We start from the raw sequence: 27,064 nt of genomic DNA, 5'->3' as shown, positions 1-27,064 counted from the left end.
TTAACCATTCATTCTACAGTCTTGGATTTACTGTATAGGGGGTGCAGGGCTGTCTGTGCCGCTCCTCCCATAACCCTGTTCTTCCTGTGGTTATTTCAGATCTAACTCAGCTCAGTAAGCCTTAGACTGCCTACTGCATACTGGACCTTACAGGATCCCAAAGCTTGCATTCTGCAGTTTGTTCAAATGTAACAGCACTAGTTTATACTGCCCGTTCTGTGTTACCAGAATGATGAAAGCAGGAATCCATATTAACGTGGGATATTCATATTTGTAAATAACAATAAGAAAACTAAAAATAGAATTTTAAGAAATTGGGAGAGGAAGGTTTTTTTCAGGAGGAGAAATCTTGAGTGCTGTGAAAAAAGCTGAAAGGACCCACCAGGGGACTCTTGCATCAGGAGATTCAATTTTCTTTGCTACCTGTGCTTTCTTTAGGTCATGACTGCTGTGAGACAGTGAAGGTGCTGCTCTGCGCTTCCAAAGAGGGCCTGCCTGTGTTTGTCGTAGCCGAAGAAGACTTCCATTTCGTCCAGGATGAGGCGTATGATGCAGCTCAGTTCCTGGCAACCAGTGCTGGCAATCAGCAGGCTCTGAACTTCACCCGTTTCCTTGACCGGTCAGGACCCCCTTCTGGAGATGTCAACTCTCTGGATGAGAGGGTCGCCCTGGCGTTCAGACACCTGAAACTGCCCGCGGAGTGGAATGTGTTAGGGGCAGATCACACCTTGCACGGTGAGAATTCCCATGACTCACAGACTGCTCTGGGATGCTCTGCCTTTGTTTTTAAATGCCCATTGTGTTCGAGTGTTTGCATGGCTGAGTAAATTAGAATTCTGTACAGAGTACTCCCTCCTCCCAGTGACATAACCTAAGAAGACTAGCACATCTCTGTGGATCTGCAGGTGGTTTACACTTCGTGAGGAGAATAGCAGAGTAACCTTCTGCTGTTTATTCACAAATTATAAGTGCAGGGTTTTTGTTACTGTATCTGGGGCTCTGTAAAAGTACTGTGGAGTTGTAGGAAAGCAGCTATAGGGGAGTTGTATCAGGGAAGCATGAGATCAAGATAAGCGTTGAGAAACTCTACACTTCTTTGACTAGGGTATTGATTTTATGTCTCTCGGTATAAAGTTTCTGAAAGGGCCACATTAAAAAAAAACGCTTCTGTTGTAATAAATACTTACATAAACTCTCCTAATTAGACAAGGGTTTCCTCGTATAATTATTCTTATAGCAAACAATATCTAGATGTCATCATTACAAATACGTATTTTTTTTTTTTTTAGTAAAATATTCCTGGGTTCATAAATAGCATCCTGTTCCTATCCTTAGTGGAAATCCAATTGAAAAAAAAAATGTAGAAATCTCCCACAGAGCACTCAGAATGTTTGCTTCAGCACTGACAAGAGCTGCATTGGAAGACTGGCAGGCAGTCGGGCTTCTGACAGAGGGTCTGCTTACACTGTGTACTTATCTCCAAAAGAGCATGTGATCTTACATGGTGTCTGGAGTCCACCCCGCTTCAATTATAGTGTTGTGTAGGGTGAGCAGAGCAAAAGTCTTCCTCTCCACAGCTGAGATGAGGAGTTAGTTTCTAAGAACAGAAGCCAGGCTTAGTTCCTGTTCTTCATACCAGTCAGATAAGTTGATTCTTCCTCCAGTGATCTAATGGTAAGGAAATATTTGCTGGCATTGATTCTATTAAATCAAGTTTAAAGGTAAGCTGTGACCTAACGTCAGAATGATAGGCCCTGTGCTTTAGAGACATACTGATGGTGGTGACAAATACCACCAAGACTGGATTGTTGAGGTGAAACCGGGAAAAAGTGTGGACAATCAAATCTAGAAGAAAAAATTGTTTTCACTTTCTTATTAGGATAGTATCCAAGAAACTTCTGTACTGCTAAGATATTAAGGTTACAAATACAGTTACAGCCTGAATACCTATTCATGGATCCTGATTCTTCCTAATAGCTCCTGCCATTTCTATATTGATGGGCGAATGATTATTTTTACACTTTTATCCTGTCTTATTTAAAGAGGGCCCAGGACTTAGTTTGACCATGTTTTGTGATTAAACAGAACTGTTAGGGAAGCAAAGGACAGAAGCTCTGGGCCCAGGTTTCCTTGTCTTTTTGTTTTTAAACATCCCCAACCCCAATGTGTGTGGGTGTGGGTATGGGTGTGGGTGTGGGTGTGGGTGTGGGTAGGTAGTAGATTTTGTGAGCTGTTCAACGTGGATGCTGGGAATTGAACTCTGGTCCTTTGTCAGATCCAGCAAGTACTCTTAACTGCTGAGTCATTTCTCCAGTCCCTTCCTTCCTTGTCTTTAGTCAGAGGAAACTGGCAAGCTTTAATTCATTGTATACTTTTACTACTTCTAGACTTTCTGAAGTATAAAGTGATATTAGCAAAGACGTAATTCGTATACTTTTAGGAAAGTACAGATTCACAAAATGATATCATTGCATACTTGTTACAGTTAGTATTATGGTTTGGATATAACGTCTTGGCAAAGGCACCTTTGTTGAGGCTTGAGACCCAGTTAGTGTTGTTGAAAGATAGCTAATTGGGTCCTGGGGCAAGAGCCTCATTAGTAGATTAATCCATTGATGAGTTACTGACTGAATGAACTATTAGGAGGTAGGCCTGGATGAAGGAAGTCATTCACTGAGGGTGCGCTTTGAAAAGTATATCGTGTCACTGGCTTTTCCCCTTTCTACTTCCTGTTGAGGTAAGCAGCTTTGATCCACTGTGCCGTTCTGCCATGATGTACTGCCTCATAGTAGGTACATAAACAGTGGAACTAGTTCACAGACTGCAACTATGAGACAAAGGAGATGTGGCTCAGTTGGTGGAGTGCTTGCCTAGCGTGGATGAAGAGCTGGGATCAATCCCCAGCACCTGGCATGTTGGGTGTGGTGAAGCACACATATAATTCCAGGCCATATCAGGTAGATACAGGAGGAACAGGAGTTCAAGGTCGTTCATAGTCAATTTGAGATATATGAGACCCCATGTTTTGTCATAGAACCCAGAGTGATTGATTGACACAAACAGCTAAAACTAAAAAGATGAAGTTCAGACATGGATTCAGAATAATATCTCCCATACTGCTTTTGGAAAAGCCAGCTTGGAAGAAGTTTGGTAGTTTCTTCTATCACCTAGTATTCCACTTTTGGATATTTACCCTAGAAAAATGAAAGTGTATCTTTACCAAAATGTCTATATACGAATGTGCCTACAGTAGCATTGATCATGTATCACCAGAAATGGAAACAGCTCACATCCCTCTGTGAGTGAGCACACTAAACCAATTTTGATACAGCAATACAATTGAATATCACTCAGCAATTCAAAAGGAACAAAGTTTTAATATGTGCAGCATCTTGGGTGTATTTTGAATTCTTTGTGCTTAAATCAAAGTCAGTTCCCAAAGATTATATAATATATGGTTCTGCTTATATATTCTGAAAAAGTGTTACTAAAAAAATAAAAATAAATTCTAAAAAATCAGTAGTTACCATGGCTTGGGAGTAGGGAAAAGGTCTAACTTCAAAGTCTTATCATGAGAGAATTCTTTGTGGATATGGGAGTTATTCTGCAGCCTGTTTTTGTGATAGTTTACAAGACTGTAATGCATACTGTATATCTCCCCTAAATGAATTTTATTGTATATATACATTATAAATAGTAACTAAAATCCAAAAGTAATTGAACAAGTTAAATACATACTCTGCAAGGTAAAATATTTAATGTATTTATTCTTATATTTGTGTGTGTCTGTGTATATGTGTGAACACATGTATATACATACCACACCACACATGTAGTCAGGACAACCTGCAGGAGTCAATTCTTTTTATTAACGTGAGTTTGTGGAATAAAACTCAGATTGTCAGGCTTGGTGGCAAATGCCTTTACTGTGCCATTTCACTGAGTAAAATTTATAATAACAAAATTTAATTTAAAAGTATGTAAATTAATGCCTTGAATCATGAATCTGATTTCGAGTGTTCTCAGTCACATTCTGTAGTATAGATAGTTTGCTCAGTTGTGGGTTAGAATCTAGAAACATTAGCTGTGATCATGGTAGATGAATATAAGTTAAGAGCCTATGTTTGCTGTTAAAAATGAATGCAATGGAATAATCTGTTTACACCAGCCATTTTATTAGTTAATTGCAATACATTTTAAAGGAAAGAGGTATGAAACAAACTCAGTACCTGGGATGAAAACAGGTAGATGTCAGGACATCTTGTTATATAATAGGGCCACTCGCTGTTGAATTTTGTTCCAGAGTAATACTTCTAATACTGTACAAAGGAGGAATGCAAGATTTATGGGCAGTCCTCCCACTAATTGTTGAGATGCATCGCTCTGTACCCCACCTCTCACCTCCAGGTCAGTGACTCCTTTGAACGTAGTTCATATTTCTCCTCAGGGGAAAAATGCGTATAGCTGCCTCCTCATAAACATTTACATATAACAGATTTCACAGCCCTCCTGAACCTCAGGCATGAACATGAAGTTAAGAAGCCCTGGCTAGTTTGGGGTTTTTTTAATGGAAAGAACAAGGGAATTGGAGTTTACTTGTTATATCCTGGCTTCATTATGGCAGTTTGTGGAAAACATTAAATTGTTTCTTAAATTTTTCATCAACAAAGTAGACAAGAGTGTAGCCTGGTAGTGTGTACTGGTTTGCAGGCTGGTTGTTTGAATATACCATGACCACTATCTTACTATCTTTTCAAGGCACAAAACATACCTTGACAGGTCAAAAACGAGTCTCATGAAAGGATGGAGCAGGCCAGTCCTAAGAGGAAGGGTCTTCAAAGAAAAATGGGATTGCTTTCCTTTGCTCTTATGTTTTGCTGAAGTTAGTCTTAACTTTAACTTTGAGCAAGAAGAAATTTGGCTATTATTCTTTAAAAGATTTTATTATTTACTCATTCATTCTTTCGAGACAGGACCTCACTATGTAGTCCTGGCTATCTTGGAACTTGCTATGTAGACCAGACTAGTTAAGAATTCATAGAGAGCCCCATGCTTCTGCCTCCTGAGTGTTAGTATTAAAGGCATGCATAACTATACCTACCTATGTTTTATTTATGAGTATGAATGTTTTGCATAGATGTGTATCTTTGTACCATGTATGTGCCTGATGCCCACCAAGGCCAGAAGAGGACCTCAGATCCTCTGGAACTAGAGTTACAGATGCTGCTCTGTGGATGCTGGGAACTGAATCTGGGTCCTCTGCAAAAGCAGCAAATGCTCTTACCCACTGAGCCTTCTTTGTGGCACTTGTTTATTTTGTTTCTTCCAAATGTCCTCCATTCTCAAATTTACATAAGGAAGTCTCCACACTGTGCTTTTTGCCACAGGCTGCCTTAATTGAAAATAATGAAAGTTCATCTGGGTGGAAGGTGAGCTGTACAGCATAGACACCCTATTTTTTTTCCAGAATTTCCCAAGCCTTATTTAGTTGCCTTAACTCTTCAGTGTCTGTGTGCTTAGAGAGAAGATAAGTTGAATAGTTTCTCTTAGAAGAGCGTTGTATTGTAGAAATCAGTATAACTCTCAGGTAGCATACAGTGAGCCCATGGAATATTTTCTGTACAGTAAGCAAGGAGAACACATCCTAGTGGATATTTCCATCCTATGTCCTCTTGGTATTGTATAAGGAAGTGAAAGTTAGATGTAAGTATCTCTGAGGGTGGCAGTCATCCCCACAATTTTGGTAGAGAATGTTGACAGGTTTAAGAAGATCGCCCTAAGAGTAGGCACTGCGTTCCCACTGGCTGACTTTGGTTAGTAGATACTCAACCTTAATCATATGGTGATATGGTTCCTACAGCCCTTTCAGGGTGTTTGATAGCTCTCCGTATCAAGTTTATCCTTGTTATACTAGTATTTGTGTGTTTTTCCAGTTATCTTCTCTGCTAAAGAAGAAAAGAATAAAATATAGAAAGATTGCTTTGGATTTTCCCCTGTCTTGGCAAAGGATTAATGGACTTCTAAGATAGGCAGTCCCTATCAGCAGGAGTTTAAGCTCTAAAAGGTTTTGCTGCCTCCAAGACCTTGTTATTGTCACAGTTATTCTCATTTTTTCCCCTAAAAAGCCCATTTTCTGCCCCCAGCCTGTTAAGGATGCATCCATTCCTTGTGAATGTAAAGATTCCTGCTTCTCGTGGGTCTACAGGTTTATTTATAGGCCAGTGCTCAGAAGGGAAGTGGACAGGGCAGTGACTTTGAAATCCCATAGCTGCAGGTTCAAACAGTGCTGTGAGAAGAGCTTGTTGGGTAGATTGATGGCTAGGACAGTACATGTAGTCCTTGATTATTACACCATCCAGAGACTCTAATAGCCGTTTATTCAGGAAATGTAACTTGAAAAAGATTAAAGTCTTCCAACAGACCCCTTGTGGTTGAATGAAAGCCTTCTGGGTACATCAGCTTTCCTGCAGCTCTGGGGAGCTGTGTGAAAGTGTGTCCAGCATGAAAGCAGGTGGCAGTTGGAGCTTACAGACCTCTCTGCTCCCCCTCTCTGGTTTAGCCACTCCGTGATAGACCTTCGCATTTAAGTATGGTTGTTACGGTTTGAACCTAGAACGATCCTACATTTTTGAATGCTGTTTTTAAGGTTCTAGAGCCTTTCAGTTGGGACTGGCTCATGGAAGAGGTCACTAGGGGCTGGTCTTTGGAGGTGACACCTACTCCTGCTTCCAGCCCTAGTCTAACTGATGCCCTATGTGCTACCATGTGAACAAACTTTGACTACCTTCTCGCACTGCCATGTTTTCCCCTGCTATGACTGCTATGACTGGATAAATTTGTGGTACCAAGAGCCAAGATAACGCCCTCCCTTAGTTGTTTTGGCAGGTGTTTTGATCACGACTTTGGGAGAAATAATGAACACAGTGGTCAAAAGGTACAAAACCAACATGGGTCCTACGAAATGTACCTAAAAGAGAGACATTCAGTAGGGCAAAGATGAAGAGGAATTGTTGGAAATACTGTAAGAACAGTCTGATTCCCTTGATAGAATTAAATTCTATTGTGATAAAGGACCCAAATAACACTGTAGGAAATCTAGCTAGCAGCCTAAAAACAAGAAGTTGAGAGCTGAGGGAGTGGCTTGGGGTTAAGACCTTGGTGCCCAAGCATGACAATCCGAGTTTGGATCCCAGCCCCGAGTAGAAAGCCAAGTGTGGTGGTTCACATTTCTAACCAGTGCTGGGGGTTGGAGATGAGCAGATCCTGGGAGCTCTTGGCCACCAGGCCCATGAACACCTCCAACCTACACCCACAAAAATTTAGTAACTCCTGAAATATAGAGGAAGAAGACCAAGAATCATGGGTTGAGGAACCATAGCCAGTGAAAATTGATCGTGAATTATCGGTACTCTGCAGTTAAACTTGAGATGAAAGGGAGAGAAGCAATCCGGGAGGTAGAGGTTAAGGTGAGAGCTCTTACGCTATTGTAACAAAACAGCTTGGATGAAACTCCATTAGTATTTTAATCTTTTTCCCCCTTTTATCTTTGCCTCCTCTTTTTTGAACCTAATTTGCGTGACTCCTGTGAAGAGCCAGTAGACTTTGAAAAAGAATAGGTGGTTTTTAGTCAATCTGATGGAATTCCACTTGGCAGCTATGTGGAGAATCTCAGAAAGGATGGAACATCATACAAGAGTGTTTGCCATATCACTTCATTTATGTGGACTTTTTGCATACATAGAAACCATGCAAACTTCCAAGCAGTGGTTGTCTCTAATAATGAAGCTTTAACTGGAAAATGGCATAAAGGAATGTTGTGTGACGTGCATAATGTCCTATATTTTGATGGGAGTTTGACTTAACACAAGTATCAAGTGTGCCAGGTGTGATGGCCCATGCTTTTATTCCCAGCACTTGGGAAGCAGAGGCAGGCAGATCTCTGAGTTCGAGGCCAGCCTGGTCTACAAAATGAGTTCTAGGACAGCCAGAGCTACATAGTGAGAGAAAAAAAAATATTATACTGTATCACTTGTATTTTCCTATATCTTAGTCATTTAAACTTACAGCATGTATTGAATTATAGTTGGTGGTACCCATCAAGTTAGTCTGATGTCTTCAACTTCCTTTGAAATGTGTGGACAGTAAGATGGATTGATGAAATCTGGAAGGAATGATAGTTGATAAAGTACATACATTGATGGGGGAACATTTATTGCAGGACTTAAGTAGTTGAGTATCTGGTAATTGTGGAATCTTTTAGTTTATATGTATTCGAAATCATAATAGAAGATGAGGGGTGGGATTGAAAAGTGGGGATGACAGAAGACTTGAGATGCTTGGCCTTATGGTAACTCACCTTCTGGTGACTCAGAGCAAAGGTACTAGAAAGAGTGGAGGCTGGAAAGAGAGCCACTTTGAGGAGATATTGCCTGATAAGGCTGGAATTAACCAGCTCTGAAAAAATACCCACATATTTCCTGGTCCGTAAGTGCTTAGTTCTTTGGTATTTTGATAAGGTTGTCAGAGTGTTGTGAGTGGCATAAAGCACAAGTCAGGTGTGTTTAATCCTTGGTGAGCATTCTTTCTGCCTTTTCCCCTGGCCTTGCCACTTCCGCAGAAAGTGTGTTTTTAAAATGTATGCTTGGAAACAATTATTTCTTCAAGGACATGATTTTCTGTGGGCTTTTTAGGGATTGGGGTTCAGTTCTTAGAGCACTGAGTATCAAATCCTAGCCCCGTGTACCTCAGCGTTCTGCTCCAGAGCTGTTTTCCCAGTCCCTGAGGCATTGCTTTCTTTTCAGTCTCTGTCCCTGCTTGAACTCATTGCAAGTCCTGAATTGATCCCATGTATTAAAAAGATCAATCTGCTTTTAATGAAATTGTGTTGGTCATAAGGTGATACAAGTGACACCTATGACCTTATGACACCTTAGGAAACAGTACAGTTGGGACTGGAGAGGTCTCTCAGTGATTAAGTACTCATACCACTTTTGCAAAGGACCTGAGTTCAGTTCCCAGCACTCAAGTCAAGCGGTTCACAATTGGCCTGTAACTCCAGTTCCAGAGGATTCAACTCCCTCTTTTCTAGAGCACTTCACTCATGTGCAAAACACCCAGCCCAAAAGAAACAAAAATCCTTTAAAAATGGTTTATAAGAAGCACTGCAGTTCATTGTAAAGTCACATCTTCAAAGATGTGTTCATTCCTTTTGTGACACTCATATATAGAACCATCTGAAGGTTTCCGAGTACAGGAAGACACTGGGGTCCGTCCAAGAAGTCTGAGAATGCCAAGTAAAGAAGTTGAGACCCAGAAACCATGAAGAATAAGAGATGAAAGCCGAGCCTACAGGAGGAAAGGAAACACAGCTGCTGAATCTGAGTAATGGATGTCACCCATGGAGCCACAGGCAGCGACTCTGCCTCGGCCCTAGCGCCTGTCTTCACAGCCCAGCACCAGAGGATGGGCTAGGAAAAGTGCTGCTAGTGAAGTGAACGTGTAATTTGAAGCCCAAGAAGAGGGCCGGAAGCAGGGAAAGGGAGGAGAACTGGAATTAACGAGAACCCTACAGCCAGTTGTTAGTCTAGCATTTCATCTGCCCCTCTCTGTTACAACAGCTCTGAGAAGTGACGGTGTCTTGCTCCAGGGATATGAAAGTGCAGCTCAGAGAGGCAAGCGAACCATGCCTAGTCACACGGATGCTTAAGGCCGGCCTCGAACCCACTTTTGCCTGATCTGAAGCCCTTTCTCATCCTACCCACTTTCTTAGTGACACAGGATGCCAAAAAGGATCCTTCATTTCCAGTGAAATAAAGCCAAGCCCATGGTGAAGTTATTAGTGTAGTCTTACAGTTCGTCTCACTGGACCTGAAGATTCATTTCATTTTCTCATTAGGCAAACACAAAGCTGGTAGTGCCAGCAATTTGATATGCCCTTAGTGTGAGGGACTGAAGACCTATGTGTTCTTAACGAGTCTAACCTGTTTTCAGTGTTTAACTAGCCAACTCCTGTCTGAGCTCTCTTTAAAAAGTAATTATACCCTTCTGGATATACCCATCTAAGTCCTGACAACTGTTCTTCTTAGATCCCTGTCATATGGAAGGAGCTGCATTTACTTTGGTTATTGTTGTTGTTTTAATGGAAGGAATATAATATAGTCACCTTTATCAGCCTCTCTGAAAAAGTACAGAAATGACGTGGTTCTCTCATGTGGGTATTTGTCTCCTATTGAAGATTTTGCATCATATTTTTTTTCTAGCTCTGTTGTCTTTATTTGAAAGGGGATTTTACCTGGAATAAAGTTGTTTGCTCGTATGTTATTGTTTACCTTCAAGACCTTAGATACTTGGAGGCAATAAAATCTACCTTGTCTTTTTCTGTTGTTGTGGTTTCTTTGGTCTATGTTGGTGGTTATTGTTATATGTTCTTATTTTTACGTCTTCCCCCATTTACAGATGGTGGCCCCCGGGAAACATTGATGCATTTTGCTGTGCGGCTGGGACTGTTGCGGTTGACATGGTTCCTGTTACAGAAGCCAGGTGGTCGTGGAGCTCTCAGCATCCACAACAAGGAAGGGGCAACGCCTGTAAGCCTGGCATTGGAACGAGGTTATCATAAACTCCACCAGCTTCTGACTGAGTAAGTGTTCATTCCCGTTTCCCTCCTGTCACTAGCCCCACCCCATACTTCCTAGTAGTACAGCCCACTGGCTCTGTACCTCGCCTGCCCGCCTGCCACGGAGGTCCCTCTGTAAGCTTGCTCCTGCTAACTGCTTCATTGTTGAGAGACCAGTGTGAGTCACGTTACCATTTTTCTTTCTCTCATCTGTTTTTCTCTTGTCTATTTTCACTGTTTCTTACTGCCTGTATTTTATAGAAATCTCAGAATGAAATCTTGTCTGTGGAGGCAGTGTAACGTTACTAGTGTATAGTTTATGTGATTGAGTAGAGGAAGAAACAGTTTTGCTGTGTCATACTTTTTTTTTCCTGGTATGTCTTCAAGACATGAGGGGGTAATTAGAAATTAACAGTTAGTTGTTATAATTGTATATAAACAACGGTAACAAGTTGAATTTTGGTTTGACTACAGTTCTGTGACTAAAGTTAGGAGCAGTGGTTTCTTGCGAGTAGCAGTTCAAAGCCATTGCATTGCTGTGGAAATATGCAGTAGGAAATCCTGTTTGTCTTTGAATTCAGTTCATGTTTTTTAAAGACTCCTCTGGAGGAAGACTAGTAGTCAAAACATTGAAAGGTTTCCCCCCTTTATAAATGAAGGAGTAAATAGAGTAGCCATCGCTTTTTCACTGGAATATTTTCTTGCTTAATATATTTTTACTAGTTTTATGATCATCATTTTTCTGTCATATTACATGAACCAAACTGTGTTGGTTCCCTGTTCTTTAGTATGAGGGATCCTTGTAAACTGAGGCAGTATTTCCAAATTCTCAGATATTTTGCTTTGCTTGAGTTAGATTTAATTTAGTTGCATTTCATGTCATTATTAGTTGCATGTGTACAAGGTAGTCTGGAAGGACCAGGAAGAGGGCTTAGGATTTAAAGCAGCTTACAGTTGTATAAACAGAGTTGTTTTCTTTCTTTCTTTCTTTCTTTTTTTTTCCTTTATCTGCCAAGCTTATAACTTTCCCCGTCAAGCCAGGCAGAAAGGTCTTTGCAGACAGCCTTGCAGTAGGTGCTATGATACAGTAGTGGAAGGAGGGGCACCCTTCATCTCGGATGAGCTTTAGATACCTGAGCTCTCCTATGACTGTACCAGAATGTGGTCTATTATGTTCCTTCATACTTGCCGTCTGGCCGGTGATTAGTTTCATTCTGTTATTTGCCTCATGGTTTCAGGGAGGGAGGCGTTGTTCTAAAAATTAAAACAATTAACTCAGAATAACTGTTAGGATTTTCAAATGCAGTTTCTCCAGATTTGATATTACAGCTGAGTGTTTGCTGGGAAGCCAAGTTTGTTATGGACTGCCATCCAAATGGGGAAATAAAATGATTGCAACAGCTTCATTATTAAATGTTTGGACCATGGTGTCACAAGACAGTTATTGCAGCATGACTTTAAGAAAGTTAGAATATATTTATTGTTGGAGAGTTTTTGCTTACTTCAAAATACAACCTCTGTTATTTACAGAAAAGTAAAAGTTACCAATGCTTCCTTTTAAAGGGAGAGTGGCGAGGGAAAAATCAGCCTGAGAAATGGAAGTAGAGGAATTGGGTAAGAGTGTGACCACCTTATTGCAGGTCTCTTTTCCCTTAGCATGAATTCCTCTGGGTAGTCACTGTTTCGAAGCCAAGGAAACAAGCTGAGTCACATCTGGCAATTAAAAAAGTAGGTATAGATGCCATTCTTGTTGTTCTCTTAGTCTTGGTTGAATACCAGCAGGCTATGCTAGAATACAGCAATGATGGTGGGTCAGGAGAGATCACTGTTTTCTCTTTCTCTGTTGTGGGGACACACACACTCTAAAATGTACTCTTTGGTTAGTTTTAATTATATAACTCGTTGTTATCTGCCCATCACTACTGTCCATTTCTAGAACCTACCATGAATTCACCCAGAAACCCTGTGCACATGTAGCACTAACTCTGTACCACTCTTTCCCCATTCCCTGGTAACCTCTGTTCTACTTCTCTTCTCCAAGAGTCTCCATTCTAGGTACCTCACCTGAGCAGAACATAGAGTGTCTGTGCTTCTGCATCTGGTTCCTTTTACATCGCACAATATCCTTAAGATTCAGCTGTGAGCCAGGTGTGGTGGGGCACACCTTTAATCTCAGCACTTGGGAGACAGAGGCCGGCAGAGCTCTGTGAGTTCAAGGCCAGCCTGATCTACATAGTAAGTTCTAGGACAGCCAGGGCTATGTAGAGAGAGACCTTGGCTCAAAAACAAAAATGATTTGGTTGTGTTATGTACTATTTATCAGAATAATAATTTTTTGCAAGATTTCTAAAATTTAAATATTCTCATCATAAAAAAATGTAGTAGATAAGGTGGTGAATATGTTAAGCGGATTGATTTAAATAGTTTTTACACTGTATACATCTGTTGAAATAGTCACATTATGCACCATAAATATGCAGGTTGGCTTTTTTTTAAATTTTTATTTTTTTATACTTTTGCCAGTTTTAAAAAGGTCCAAATGACATTTAAAGGTAAACGTAACCTAAAAGTTGATCAACAGATGAATAAACAAAACACATAAACAAAATGTGTGTGCATAGGATGGGTTATTATTTGTTAGAGAGGAAACGGGCAAATTAACTGATGTGTGGTAAGAAGGTAGTGATTGTAGCTGGAGTTTTCCTGCCTGGCCCACAGTCAGGACAAATCTCTTTCACCTGCCAGTCCCCCAGCCACTCAGACCCGACCAAGTAAACACAGAGACTTATATTGGTTACAAACTGTATGGCTGTGGCAGGCTTCTTGCTAACTGTTCTTACAGCTTAAATTAATCCATTTCCTTTAATCTATACCTTGCCACATGGCTCGTGGCTTACCGGTATCTTCCCATGCTGTTTGTCATCGTGGCGGCTGGCAGTGTCTCTCTGACTCAGCCTTCCACTTCCCAGCTTTATTCTCCTCCTTGCCCCGCCTATACTTCCTGCCTAGCCAACGGCCAATCAGTGTTTTATTGATTAATTAGCAACACATTTGCCGTACATCCCACAGCAAGTGATCCTGAAATAGGTGACAGATCTCCTAGCAGGTTGTTCATTGCTTTCTGTTGGTGGGATTCTTACGAAGAAAGAATCTGAGGACTAGACTTGACAGGATCTGTAGAGAATACAGGTGAGCTTTTGGGGTGTTACTGAGTAAAGGGTTTGTTTTAGAAGACTCATGGAAGTTTTTTTGAAGTTTAGGAATTACGGACTGCACATTGCTGTAGACATTGGATATGACTGTCTTCCCCTCACATTTTAATTTTCTTCCACACAGACCTGGTTCACCCTGTCTCCTTCTCCCTCTCCATCATTCCTTTTGTGGTCCTGGGAATTGAGCCCAGGGCCTTAGGAATGATCAGCATGTACCTTTTGCTAAGCTCAGGTCTCAGCTCTTTTGTGTATTTATGTAGCATGCTTACCAGGGGAGGGCAGAGGCCAGCACATGGTGACTTCCTCTATTGCTCCACCTGAAAGGTTTTTGTTTTGTGTCCTGAAACTAGAGCTTGGTTTGTTTTCATTTTTGGTTTTTTTGTTGTTTTGTTTTGGTGTGTGTGTGTGCTTTTTGTTGTTGTTGTTCTTATTTGTTTGTTTGTTTATTTATTTATTTATTTACTTACTTACATTTTTGTTCCTTGCTAGACTGGCTGGGCAGCATCCCGATCCTCCCGTCTCCACCCCCAGCACTAGGGTAACAGACCTGAGCCCATCATGCCTGTCTTTTTAATGTGGGTGCTGGGACTAGGAACTCAGATTTCTTGCTTGCTCAACAAGCACTTTACTGAAACGTCTCTCAGCCAAGGCCTGCCTCTTTCAAAATCACCTTTTTTAAAAATTAGGACCAGAATGAGGAAGGATTATGCACTTAAAAAAAAAAAAATCCAAACAACTAAGTAGCTATTTACATCCTAGTCTGTGATGGTTAGTGTAATTGTCAACTTGACAGTCTAGGGGAGATTATCTTGACTGCTTTATTGAGGTAGGATGAGCTGCCTACTGTTGGTGGAACCGAACCATTCCCTGGTTGGGGTCCCTCGCTGTATAAGTGGAGAAACAGAGCTCTGTTTCCTGCTTGTGAATGCAGTATGACCAGCCATTTCATGTTTCTGCTTCCTTTACTTCCCTGCCAAGATGGATTGGAGCTTTTTATAAACCCTTAAGTTGCTATTTTCAGCCTATTTTTCCACAGCAACAGGAAAATGAGTGGTAAAGGATTCTTCACAAATACATTTGGAGGAAAGTAAAGATGTAAACAGAAATGACCATCAAGACAGTACCATTCCAAACATAATTCCCTTACATGAACAATTGATGAAGTAGGTGACATGATTTATAATTATTCATACAGGCCTAAGGGCACGCTATGACTATATGATATCTTTTTGTACTTTCAAATCATTTCACATTTTAGTTCAGTTCTCGTAGCCCAACTCATTCCTAACAAAGAATTTTTATGTTCAGTTTTACACCTTTAAATTTTTTTGAATTGTTTTTTAAAGATTATTTTATGTGTATTAATGTTTAGCTTGTATGTATCTATGTGCACTAACTACATGCATACTTGATTTCCATGGAATCAAGAAGACGGCATCAGATCCTCTGGAACTGGGGTTATGAATGGTTCCGAGTCACCATGTGGGTTGTGGGAATGAACCTGGGCCCTCTGGAAGAGCAACACTTGCTCTCAGTCTCTGAGCCATCTCTCTAGCCTTGAGTTTTACACCTTTCTGGGATAATTCATTTGCAGATAAGAAAACGTATAGCCAAGTTTTTCATATCGTTCATTCACATATGACCCCTCTTCCCCAATCTTCATATGCTATCCAGTTTCTTTATAATATTGGAGTGACCCATCTCAGGACCACATAGATGGGAGGTTCTGTACTGAGGAGATCACATCCTTGGGCATCTTCCCTTTCAACTCCTCTGGGTTTGGCTTTAGAGTGAGGCCCTGGATCTAGAACATGGTGGCTCTACCTCACTAGCTTGTAGTCACCAGAGTCACTGTCAAGGACATTTGTGTCAATCATCATCTTCCTCCTCCTCCTCCTCCTCCTCCTCCTCCTCCTCCTCCTCCTCCTCCTCCTCCTCCACCTCTGTCACTGTTCTGCTTCAGTCACAATGTGGTTTGAACCAGATGAAATTTGTGCAGATGCTTTGCTAAACTACATGGCGATCCATTTGAAAGTTTCGTAAACTTGTGTGTAACAGCATCAGTAATGTGAAGGCCACTAAGCCGTACAACTCCAATTTGTTTGATTGGTCTGCTGGGAATTCTTGTTTGTAATATATGTCATGGTTTTCTGGAAGTTAAAAGTAGTAGAGAGGTGGAGGAAATGGCACAGCAGCCACTTTTGAGTGAGAAGCCGCCCTCCTTGAGGCAGTGTCACAGGTTGGTTTTAAAAGGGCGTACGTGTCTTTAGAAGAAAAGAATTTCTTTTAAGATTGGCAGCTCTAAAGAGTGTTGACATAAAGTGCTGAGATATTTCAGTTGCCAGTAAGAGCCAGTCTACAAGTATTTATCTTCATAAGCTTTATCTGATTTTTAGTATTGGTTCAACAAATAGTTATTTGTTGAATGCCTGAATTTCACTAGAATCCATAGTTTGTACATTGCAGATATTATTTTAGCCTTACAGTGACCTTTCTGAAGAAAATGTTATTTGTGATTTGTGGATGAAAACTGGATGCGCACAGAACTAAAACAACTATTGAAGGATACATAGAAAGTGCTTTAACACAGACAGCAGTGGAAGTACAAGGCCAACATTCTTCTCTGTAGAACTGTGTCAGAGAGAAGACATTCAGGGAGACTACTGGGATGCAGGATGAAACAGTGCTTAACTACAGAAGGGTTATCTACTTTCCATGTAGCCCTGGCCTCTGTATGCAGAACACAAGATCCTCACTGTAATAACGTTACAGTTAGAGGGCTCATTAGGATTTTTAAAGTATGATTGGTTACACTCATGCTATTGTCTTTTTTTTTGAGTCTCATAAAAGCCTGATGAGTGGGTAGAATAAATACTATTATCTCTACTCTATAGTTGTGGAAACTGAGGTGAAGGAAATGAAGTGCTTTACCCACAGACACAGACCCGTAAAGTAACAACTAAACATAGCCTGAAGTCTACTGATGACATTTGTAAATGTGCAGGATACAGACCCAGAGCCTTACACGTAGCAAGTACTCAGTCATGAACTATCATAGTAGGCAGTATTAGTCCTTCTCAGAGGGTTTGTGCTTATAAGTTTTTGAGTCCTACTTTTAGGACACTTAACCTTGAAACCTGAGTCCAGTCAGGCATTTTGAATAGCTATGTGTACATATCTCACAATAGAATGAAGAACTATTGTGTAAGATGTACTGTCAACACTGTGATTGCCTTTTTGGGGTCCTCTTAAGGACTTGATAAGTGGATCCCAATAGCTTATCTGTTAAAAAACAAGTTTGGAGCCTTTGCTTTTGCTTAAGAGGTGGTGGAAGGATAGAATAGATGCATAAACTTAGCTCTAAAATAATGGCCAGAGAGAAGGATCAGCCTGACTACCATCGTTCTTGCTTGTTACTCCTGTTTCCTTACTCAGAATGTGATCTGAGTCTTGTGTTTTGTAGAGATGAAATTGTAGAACTGGTTGGAAGTTAGAGATGGGGAGGACACTAATATTTATCAAATGCAAGTAGCCACACAGTGCTGTTTTGGAGCTTTTAATGGCTTCTCACTTCAAATATCTCAGCAAATATGAGATGTAGTCCCTGCAGTATCTTAAGTAGCTTGCCCAAGGCTATATTCACAAGCCTGACTTTGGGGGGGAGGGGGGCATACTTACTAGCAATGTCAGGTTTTTAGTTGGCAGTGTACTAGAAAATTGCAAAGTGTGTATCTTTTCTGAAAATGATGAGCTTTATTCAACAATGATTCCAATTACTATATACTGTATTTGTACTAGACATTTTAAAGAAATACTTATCGTCTGCAGCCCATGGAGGGTGAGGACATTCTCTCTGTTTCACAAAGAAACAGATAGCAAAATGGATAGTAGAGCAGGGATTTGTACAGCTCCAAAAGCTGAGTTTTAACATTGCTTTAAACGTTCTATAAAAGATAAGTGAGTATTAGAAGTTAATTGGGGCCGGGCAGTGGTAGCGCACGCCTTTAATCCCAGCACTTGGGAGGAAGAGGCAGACAGATCTCAGTGAGTTCGAGGCCAGCCTGGTCTACCAAGTGAGTTCCAGGACAACCAGGAATGTTACACAGAGAAATCCTGTCTCAAAAAAACAAAAAGGCGTTAGTTGCAATCATAAGGCCTTCCCTAGCATCTTTTATTTAAATCTTTCCTCTCTGCTGTATGATATTAAGTGGCTGGAGCAGGTGTTCATTCTCTATTGCCATGTAATGTTTAGGCTAAGAGTTTCTCATATTTGTGGAATAACAGAGCATCATCTACACTAGCATTCTCTGTGGCAACAGCCTGTGATTTGGCTTGGACTATGACGTTTAGTAGGTACAGATCAGAAAATGAAGGATCAGTTAGAACATCTACTTTATAAATTAGTATAAATAATATGTGCTAATAAAATATGTATTAAAGATACATATAAAGATAAAGATAGTTGTGTTGAATAACCATTTTGCAAAAAATATTTGGTCCAAATTGAGTATTATTAGCATGGAATGAAGTTGTGTGATTTTTATATATATAATCCTATTCATTTATTACAGTTTGGTAATTGCACTTTTGACAGCTTGTTTTTATAGTGGAAGGACTTCTTCGTATTATCATGCATTAGATTGTCCTTCAGTTATTTAACTTGTATGTACTTTTTCATATCACATCAATAATAAGTATAATTAGTTGGATTAGAAACAATCAAGTCTGGAAAGTTTTTAATGGCATGTTTTCTTGAAAGCATTTGTATTAACATTTTTAATTAAGCCAGTTGCAAAACTCCTTCACTGCCTAAATTGGCTGTCATTATATAACAGTCATTTTGACAATGTTTTGTTTAAATGTTTAGTGTCTGCAGGCACAGAAAATGATTTGTATTCTTTAAATAGTTTTATTAAAGTTTTGTTTTGATATTAGTTAGTGAAATTAATGAATTAGGTGCCTATCTTTTTTTCCAGACACATTTTCCTCATGTTTTATTCGTGGATTGAGGGTGATTTACCCTAGTTAACATTTTTTATATAATATTTGGAGATGGCAGTATTGTTTTTCTGCTTTTAATTTTCTCTATAAAACATGAATAACTTATAAGCACAACTTTCTATTAAAAGGCAAATGGCTTAAATAGGATGAGGTAGCTATAATTTAGAAATTTTTATAGTTTTTCATTTTTATCTTAATTTTATTTATGTAACTTATTTATTGTATTTGTATATGCATTGGTCTATGTTAGTGTACATGCCTGTGTAAGCACTTAGAGGCCTGACCCTGGTTCCTGGTATCCTTCTTTATTGCTCTCAACCCTACTTTTTGAGACAGTCTCTCAATGAGCCAGGAATGCCCAGGTGGCTAGATCGGCTCACCGGTGAGGTTCTAGGGTCCACCTGATCCAGATCCTCAGCTCTGTAGTTACTGGCCTAGGCCCCCACCTCTGGCTTTTTATGTTGGTGCTGGAGAGCTGAACACATTTGTTCATGCTTACATAACAATCACTTTACCCTTTAAGCCTTTTCCCCAGTATATGTAATCTTCTGAAACGTTAATAAATGCTGTTTTTAGAAGTTTATAAAGATCTGATGTTTGTAGTTCCTGCTTATACCTTTAAATTTTTATAAACATTTGGCTCAAGAAAGATAAAATGTTCTTGCTAAGTTATCTAGTACTAGTACATTTTCTCCATACTGATACCCTAAAACTAGTTGTCTTGTCTATATGAAAATTAGTAGTAGCTCTGCAGTTAATGACAACAGTTTTTATAGTCACTGATTGTTGTAGCATTTCACTGTTATAGTAAATGTATGGTTTATGCTGTAGCCAGTAGATCTTCTGTATTAAAAAGCATATAAGAAGGTTTTTCTTTACATTTTGGAGAATGCTTATTTCCAGTATCAGAAGAGCAGCTTCACTGTTAGGATGATGTAACCTCTGCATTCATTTGATTATTGACCACATAAACTTTCAGTAGACAGAGAGACATTTCTTGTTCCAAATGGCAAAACTGGACTTGGATTTAGTTTCATAGGTCTGTGATTCCTCTTGTATAAAATTGAGGAGGGGGATCAGTAAGTCAAAAGTATTTTAGGGTTAAAAGTATGTTTGTAAAGTTAGAAACCTCACATGACTTTTATCTGAGGAATTAGGAAAGAAGGTTCCTTGGGAATATTTTAACTTTGAATATGATACTGCTTTTCTTAATCATCTACTTTCTTACTGTTTCTTGGTTATGCTTACCCTGAAACTGGGACACTGTCTCTTGAAACAGTAAAAGTCCCCTACCCCTTTGGATTTGGAAGGAGGGTCATTAATAGTGGTAGGTGGTATGAGGGGCATTGCCTGACAGCCACCATAAGAAGATCTCTGTGCTCACCTGTATTATTATGTCATCATCATCTGATAGCACTCAGCAACCTCCTTCTGATTTTGTCCTTTGGAATTCTACCAGTCCCTATGATATACCACAGTTTGCTTTGTAGTGTGAGGCATACAAACACTGGGCTAACTAACCCTTGGTGTTCTTGTTCATTTGTCCTCAAAATGCACTTAGTGTTCTGTCCTTATAGATGAGAAAATTGAAGTGCAGAGAAACTATAGTCCCAAGATCACCCAAGTGGTTCTATTGGAGTAAGGAAGCCAAACTAAGGCTGTCTTTTTCTAATTATGTTCTAATTACTCCTCTGTAAGTTTTTTCTTTTCCTAATTATTTAAGAAGAAAATGTTTACAACACGGTACTGATTATAGATGGGGCTTGCTAAGTTATGTGTCTTCTTGGCTTTTCTTTTCCTTTGTTCTTCTCCTGTGCTGGTTATTTAGGGGAGGGTAACAATTCTGTCTCCTGCTGTGGTTTGGATAGGGTTTCGGGCTCATATATTGATCCTCAGTGCAGTGTTCATCAAAGGTGAGGCACTCTGGACAGCCCTAAAGTCTGAGAGGACCACACTGGGAAGAGACGAAGGCAGTTCTTATAACCAGACCTAGTTATAAAAGCCTAAACCTGACCCCACGTCATTCTTTGGCTTTTGTCTAGTAATATGACCCCGGCTTCCGTACATGCTCTGGAATTCTGTGCCGTCCACCATGAGGTGACACAGCCAAGGAGAGCCTTCCCAGAGCCAATGCTTTCACCTTAACTTTTAGCCTCTAAACTAACTAACTAATAAACCTCTTTTATTTATACCTATCCATTATTTCATTATAGTACTGAAAATGGACCAATACATCCCGCACCTCCACCCCTCAAAAAACAGAGAGGAAAGCCAGTAAAACTCCTAGTGAATCTGCATATATGTGGGTATTTACCTGACAATACCTAGCTAAGACGATAGCTCCATTTTGAGCAGAGTAACTCGTTTCCCCTTGGTCTACTTGCTTCTCTTCTGGAACTTAGACTTTTCAGCTCCATTTCAGTGGAGTTGTGGTTGATTTTGTAAACACCGTTGAGGTTTGGCAATGTTACAGTGATGTGGCTTCATGAAAAATATTGCAGTAGCTCTCAAATAAGGAACCAGATGTTGCAGTTCCTTGTCCAAAGTAGGCTCAGGGCAGAACACCCCATTTGCGAGGGCTGGCCTGAGTGTTTTTGTCTTTTCTTAAAGTGATAGTATGAGTCCAGAACCCAAATAGGATGGGCTTGAGATATTCATGGTGCTTGAGCAGACAAGTGTAAGTAACAACTTTCAAACTGATGTATTATTAGTCTTCACTAAAGTTTTTCCCTAGGTTTTTGTTATAATTGAGCAAAAAGTAGCTTTGGACTCCCCCTGAATGACTAGTGTTACTAAGTCTAGAAGAGTGTTTTCTTTGCAGTTAATTTGTTGAAGCTTTTCGTATATGTTAGCATTAAGCCTGATTTTTTTTTTTTTTGAAGTTGCAAGGTGAGCGGGTAGAGAGATAAATTATTGATTGTTGTGTAGCTAGGTTATTCAGAATTAGTTGAAGTCTACTGTAGGCATATTGAATTTTGTTGAACTGCATATGTAAACTCTTAGGTTTATTGCCAGTTATAGACTCTGAATTTGGATGCTATAACCCTATCTCTAGAGAATGACTTCTAATCTATATTATTCTACAATTTAAAAATGTATTGTGCATCCTGTAAAATCTATGAAAACAAATACCTAATATGCCTGATTGAATTCTGTTACATATTATATCAAATTTTTGTGCAGTTTTGATGTTGCTATAATTTGAAGCTACTACAGAGGTAGGTAATGTTGGAAAGTAAAAAAGAGGCACACGGTTTTAGAATTGAGTCTGTGTACAATTTCTGACCTTTTGATTTTATTAGCTGGGGGTTCTGGAGGCAAATTACCCCTCAAATCTAAATTTCCTTACATGCAAAATGCAAATGCAGTGATACTAGCCCCAGAGGTCTAAAGATTAAGGCTAATGATGTCTGGTTTTTTCCTAAGCAGCTAATATTGTTTGTTAAAGTCATCCTTTGGATTTTCTTCTTTTGTATACCTTCTCAATGTTTTGTCACCACCACTAAGAATAAAGTCCTGGTTCCCATCAGGACTCACACTGCTCTCACACACAACTCTCAGACCAAATTTCATAAACAGTTTCCCCATTCCCATTGCTTTCTCTGCCCAGCTACACTGGCCCTGGCCTCACCAGCAAGCTCATTATCACCTTGGGTCCTTTATGCATTCTGTGCTGGTTGCTTGAAATTCCATTAACTCTACTTGCTGAATATCATTAAAGTCAGTTTTCATTGTCACCTCTGAGAGCTTTTCCTGATGACTTCCATGAGGAATTCAAATTGTATCCGTCAGTAAAAGAAGCTGTGTTTCAGTAGGATCCTTGTATCTCTTAATTCTTCACTAATGTATAACTAGTATCTAGACTCATAATAAATACTGAATATTTGTTTAATGTTGGAGAAAATATATAATTTATTCTTTAAATGTCCAGAAATTAATATTTTGAGGTATCTTAAGGTTTGAATTTGAAAGCAGTACAAAGAAGAGGAAGGCTTCAGGCATAGTGCATTTATATATAATAAAATGGCATGCTCTTTGGTGTTATCTTTTCAACAAGATTTTGGGAATGTATTCATAATGGAAAAGACCAGTATGAACATCGGAAACAAATACTCATATTAATACATTTTCAAGTACTGAGGAATGGCAGTAGCTTCCTGTGTTAACCCAGCCCCCTCCTATTTCATAAGATTTGTATTTGCATTTTATGGCTCACATAGAGCAAGTCAACATTTTCTATGAATATACTCTGGAACATTGGTAAATAAATTTTCTTTTAGGGCACATATGCTTCTGAAAACATTAAAATTTGCACATTCACAGCACCTCATTGTATCATTTTAAAATGTAATCTAAAACATTTGTATTTAGCTTTGCATATAATCTAATCTACAAAAGCTACCAAACTGAGCAAACACTTTGCTGGAAATAAATAAATAGGCTTTGCTCTTGCACTGTAGTTCTGTGAAACCTTAGTTTATTTATGTTTCATCTATATACAGAATATTGGTATTTTCACTTGGAAGATTAAATGTGGTTTTTGTTGTTGTTATTGAGATTAGATAATCCTTTACAGTTGCATTTTGTTTATTGTGAGCTATAATTTGCTCCCAGCGTTTCATATTTGGTTCAAGGGAATCAATCATCTCAGTAAATTATAGAAGCCCTTAGTAACATGGCTATTAAAGTTGATCTTTGGATGCTTTTGATATAATCATTATCGTAATCACTAATAATAACCAATTGTGAACTGGGCTTTTAAAATATCCTGAATCCTATTCAGGTAAATTTTTAGCTTTGCCCAGGCCCATGTAAAGCATCCCTTTGATGGAGTAATGAAACCTTTTCCTATCAGTCTCTAGCTGATGTTGATTTTTTCTTTGTCTTGCTAGTAACCACTTCCCAGTATCTGTTTAAATTTCATTTCCCAAATAATTTATTTTTAGGGTTTTTATTTTATAATAAATTGGGAAGAAAAGGCTGTGGTTCTTTAATCGTAGAGAAATTTTCTTCCTTTTCACTTAACCTATTGTACAATGCTGTTATTAGGGAAGAATAATGTTCCATGTTGCTGCAAAAGTAGCAGATTAGGAGAGAGAAAAGTCACACTAGTTGCTGGGAATTGATCTCCAGACCTTTGGAAGAGCAGCCATGGGGGCATAACACTGTATACATAATAAATAAATAATTTTTTTTTAAAAAAGTCACACTAGTTTATGAAAAATTAATTATTTCTTTATTGTGACCTAACTTATTGGTCTAATTGATGGATGAGGTGACTACATTTCAGTAATAAATTCTGAAAAACTTAAGTCAAAGCAGTGGGCTTTCTAACGATGTATTAGGTCCCTAGAAGCTTATCGGTTTGTTTATGGGTCTTTGTCTTGAATTTCAGTAACCTGGTATATTGGCAAGTGAACCTCCTGACTGAAAGTTGAGCATCCTATCAGACTAATAAGCAGAATTTTCTTTTTCAAGTGGAAAAAGTAGTTTACAGAATCATAACTTTATTGTAATTTAAAGTCACTGATTTAATTAACAAATTGCTTATAGAATTGTAGAGTCTTTACATGGATGTTTATTAATCAGGTGATTTTAATGTTCAGTACAGTGACGTTAACAAATTCATGTTTAGATTTGTCATTAAAAGTGAGGTTCAGTAGGACTAGAAGAGATTGTACATTTATTTCTCCATGAATAAACCATTTAAATTAGCAAACAGGTCTTCGCTTTTTGATTTTAAAGACTAGTCTGCCTGCCTTGTCTCTGTCTATGCCTGTACATTGGACTTTATTGGTCTGTTTTATATCATCCCTTTGAAATTGTTTTACCTATTTGTATTTTTCTTCTCAAGCTTCAGGTCATTTTTATAAGTATTCCTCTAACCTACAGTTTGATTTTGGTCAGCAGTGCTGACGTTCTCCTAAAATGATTTTTAGGTGCCCGCCCTTCGCTGTGAGGGATGACAGTGCAGTACAATGATACCATCTACCAAAGATGGAGCCAGGTGTGGGCTCAGCTGCTTACTGATTGGAGGTCAAGTTAGTCAGTTGCTTTTCACTTACAGCTTCAGCGTTCTCTTCTGCAAATTGGGGTAGTAATCATCTTCATGAATAGCTGAGAGAATAAATGGGAGGATACGTGTACATAGTTTAATATCTGATATTTGTTAAGCAACTAACATGTGTTAGCAGTAAGAGGAAATGGTAGTGTGTATCCTGTATGCCCCTGCTCCTCCTCTTTCCATCTCTCCTTTCTGGAAGGAAATAGAAACTAATATTTTATTACTGCTGTGTGTGTGTGTGTGTGTGTGTGTGTGTGTGTGTGTGTGTGTGTGTTTATATTTATATGTGCTCATCTTTCTCTTTATATGTCTTTAATTTTTAAGTTAACTTGATAAGAAAGCTACTGTTACCATTTCTTTTGATTTTAGAAGTATTTTCAAAATAAACTCCATATAACGATCTAGGTGTAATTAAAACATGTTTCAATAAAGCATATTTTAGTGATTTCCCCATCCACTTCCCATTTCTCCCACTTTTCTGGCACCCCCATCCACCATCATTGCGGGCTTTCTTTTCTTTTATAACACTTGAAAAACCTCTCATATATAGAATCCAAGTCGTTCATCCTAGACCAGATACGATATAAATGAAATTTTACTCAAACATCAACATTTTGCATGTTCCTCTAACTGCCCTGTGGCTTACCCTCTAGGGAAGCCTCAGTTCAACACAGATAAGTTTAAGGTAAACTGATACAGCAAATAGAGTGCTTTCCTCCTTTACGGTCAGGCGGGTAGTGGTGGGTCAGCTTGTGAACGACATGGGTATGACACCTTCCGGCATCACAGCCTTCCTTCTTAGCTGAACTGGAGTAGACGGTCCTCATTTCGGAACCTCTAGGTTCTGAGAATCTGGGTTGCCCATTTCTATTACATTTCATTAGAATGTCACCAGTGCTTGCTGGGCTGTTGAGGATTTTGGCAGATGGAGTTGAGAAAAAAAAATTTTTTTTTAAATCATAGAATGTTTGTGTGTTGAAAGTGTTCTACCTGGAGTGGACATTGTTTTGACTCAGCAAGAGAATTTTCCCCCAAAGACATTTTGCCTCGTTCTGCCTTGGAATGACCCTTTATAACTTCCTTCTGTGGCATTCCTACAAAACAGTCATTTCTATCCAAAGCACCATTATATGCAAGCCAGCCTGGCTTGTATTCAGATGTATTATTCCCTTACTTATTGGCGATGCGCTGAGTAGGGAGGGTGTTAATTATTACTGACTTCAGCTGTATGCCAGATGTTCTTAGATAATTTATTAAACTTTGCAATTGCCACAACTTTATAAAGGAATTATTACCATTTTTAATGTCATATTGTATGCTCAAAGAGATAAACTTGTAGCCTGAGTTGTTCCTGTAAAGTTTGATCTTCCCCACAGGTTAATCAGTGCTAGTGTATATGGATTGTACCTTGAGTAAATGAATGAATACTTGAGCCTCAATTTCCTCACCCTAAATAGCTGTGTGCAAGTACTGGTATGAAGATTAAATAATACACTTGAAGTATTTATCAAGATCACCGCATCTTAGAAGTACCTATTTTTTTCCCTAGAAATAGTATTTCTCCCCTTCCTTAAATAAATAAAAATCACAGAAAAATAAAAGAATTAATACCACCTTTGCATGCTTTAAATTGCTTGGTAGTTTAACTTTTTGTGTTGATATTTTTTAACCTATAGGAAAGATGGAACAATAATACAATGAACTTCTATGTATTATTATTCATCTAAATTCTCCATTTGCTGACTTTCCATTGTAGTCGTTTTATCTTTGCATATCTACATGTATAGAAATATTTTTATCAAACTCATTGACACTAAGTCACAGATATTACCATACTCTTGTCTCACTTTACGAATAAGAGCATTCTCTCATGAAATAGTGCGTTTATCAAAATTCATCATATCAAAATGGCGCATGGCTATAATCTCAGCATTGCATGAGCCAGAGCGGGAGGATTATGAGTTCTGGGCCAACCTGGTGCTGCATTGTAATCCAAGAGTAATGGGGAGGGGGGTTGTAAACTGCGTTAATAGACACTGGATCTATTACAGTTGATTATCATTTTTTTTTTATCAACAACCCAATAGTCATCTGGTACGTAATCTTCTCCCAGTGGATTATTATGGCCTGCGGGTTTCTTATTCTACTTGTGGTTTTTAAACTATGACTACT

At 39.0% G+C, this 27,064-nt stretch overlaps 1 protein-coding gene and 1 pseudogene across 1 annotated transcript in view; one reads left to right on the top strand and one right to left on the bottom strand.

Moving 5' to 3' along the window:
* Akap13 (A-kinase anchoring protein 13) overlaps positions 1-27,064 on the top strand; it is a 219,744-nt gene that overhangs the window by 39,697 nt on the left and 152,983 nt on the right. The window contains exons 3-4 of the mRNA XM_059272911.1: positions 439-735; positions 10,456-10,639. Of these exons, the coding sequence (XP_059128894.1) occupies positions 439-735; positions 10,456-10,639 (481 nt within the window). The remainder of the gene's footprint in view (positions 1-438; positions 736-10,455; positions 10,640-27,064) is intronic.
* LOC131918678 (mitochondrial import receptor subunit TOM5 homolog) lies at positions 15,487-15,640 on the bottom strand (annotated as a pseudogene).

Source organism: Peromyscus eremicus, chromosome 1, assembly GCF_949786415.1.
Source record: "Peromyscus eremicus chromosome 1, PerEre_H2_v1, whole genome shotgun sequence".
Taxonomy (NCBI): Eukaryota; Metazoa; Chordata; class Mammalia; order Rodentia; family Cricetidae; genus Peromyscus; species Peromyscus eremicus.
Note: the sequence above shows the minus strand (reverse complement) of the source record. Positions and strands in the feature narration are given on the sequence as shown.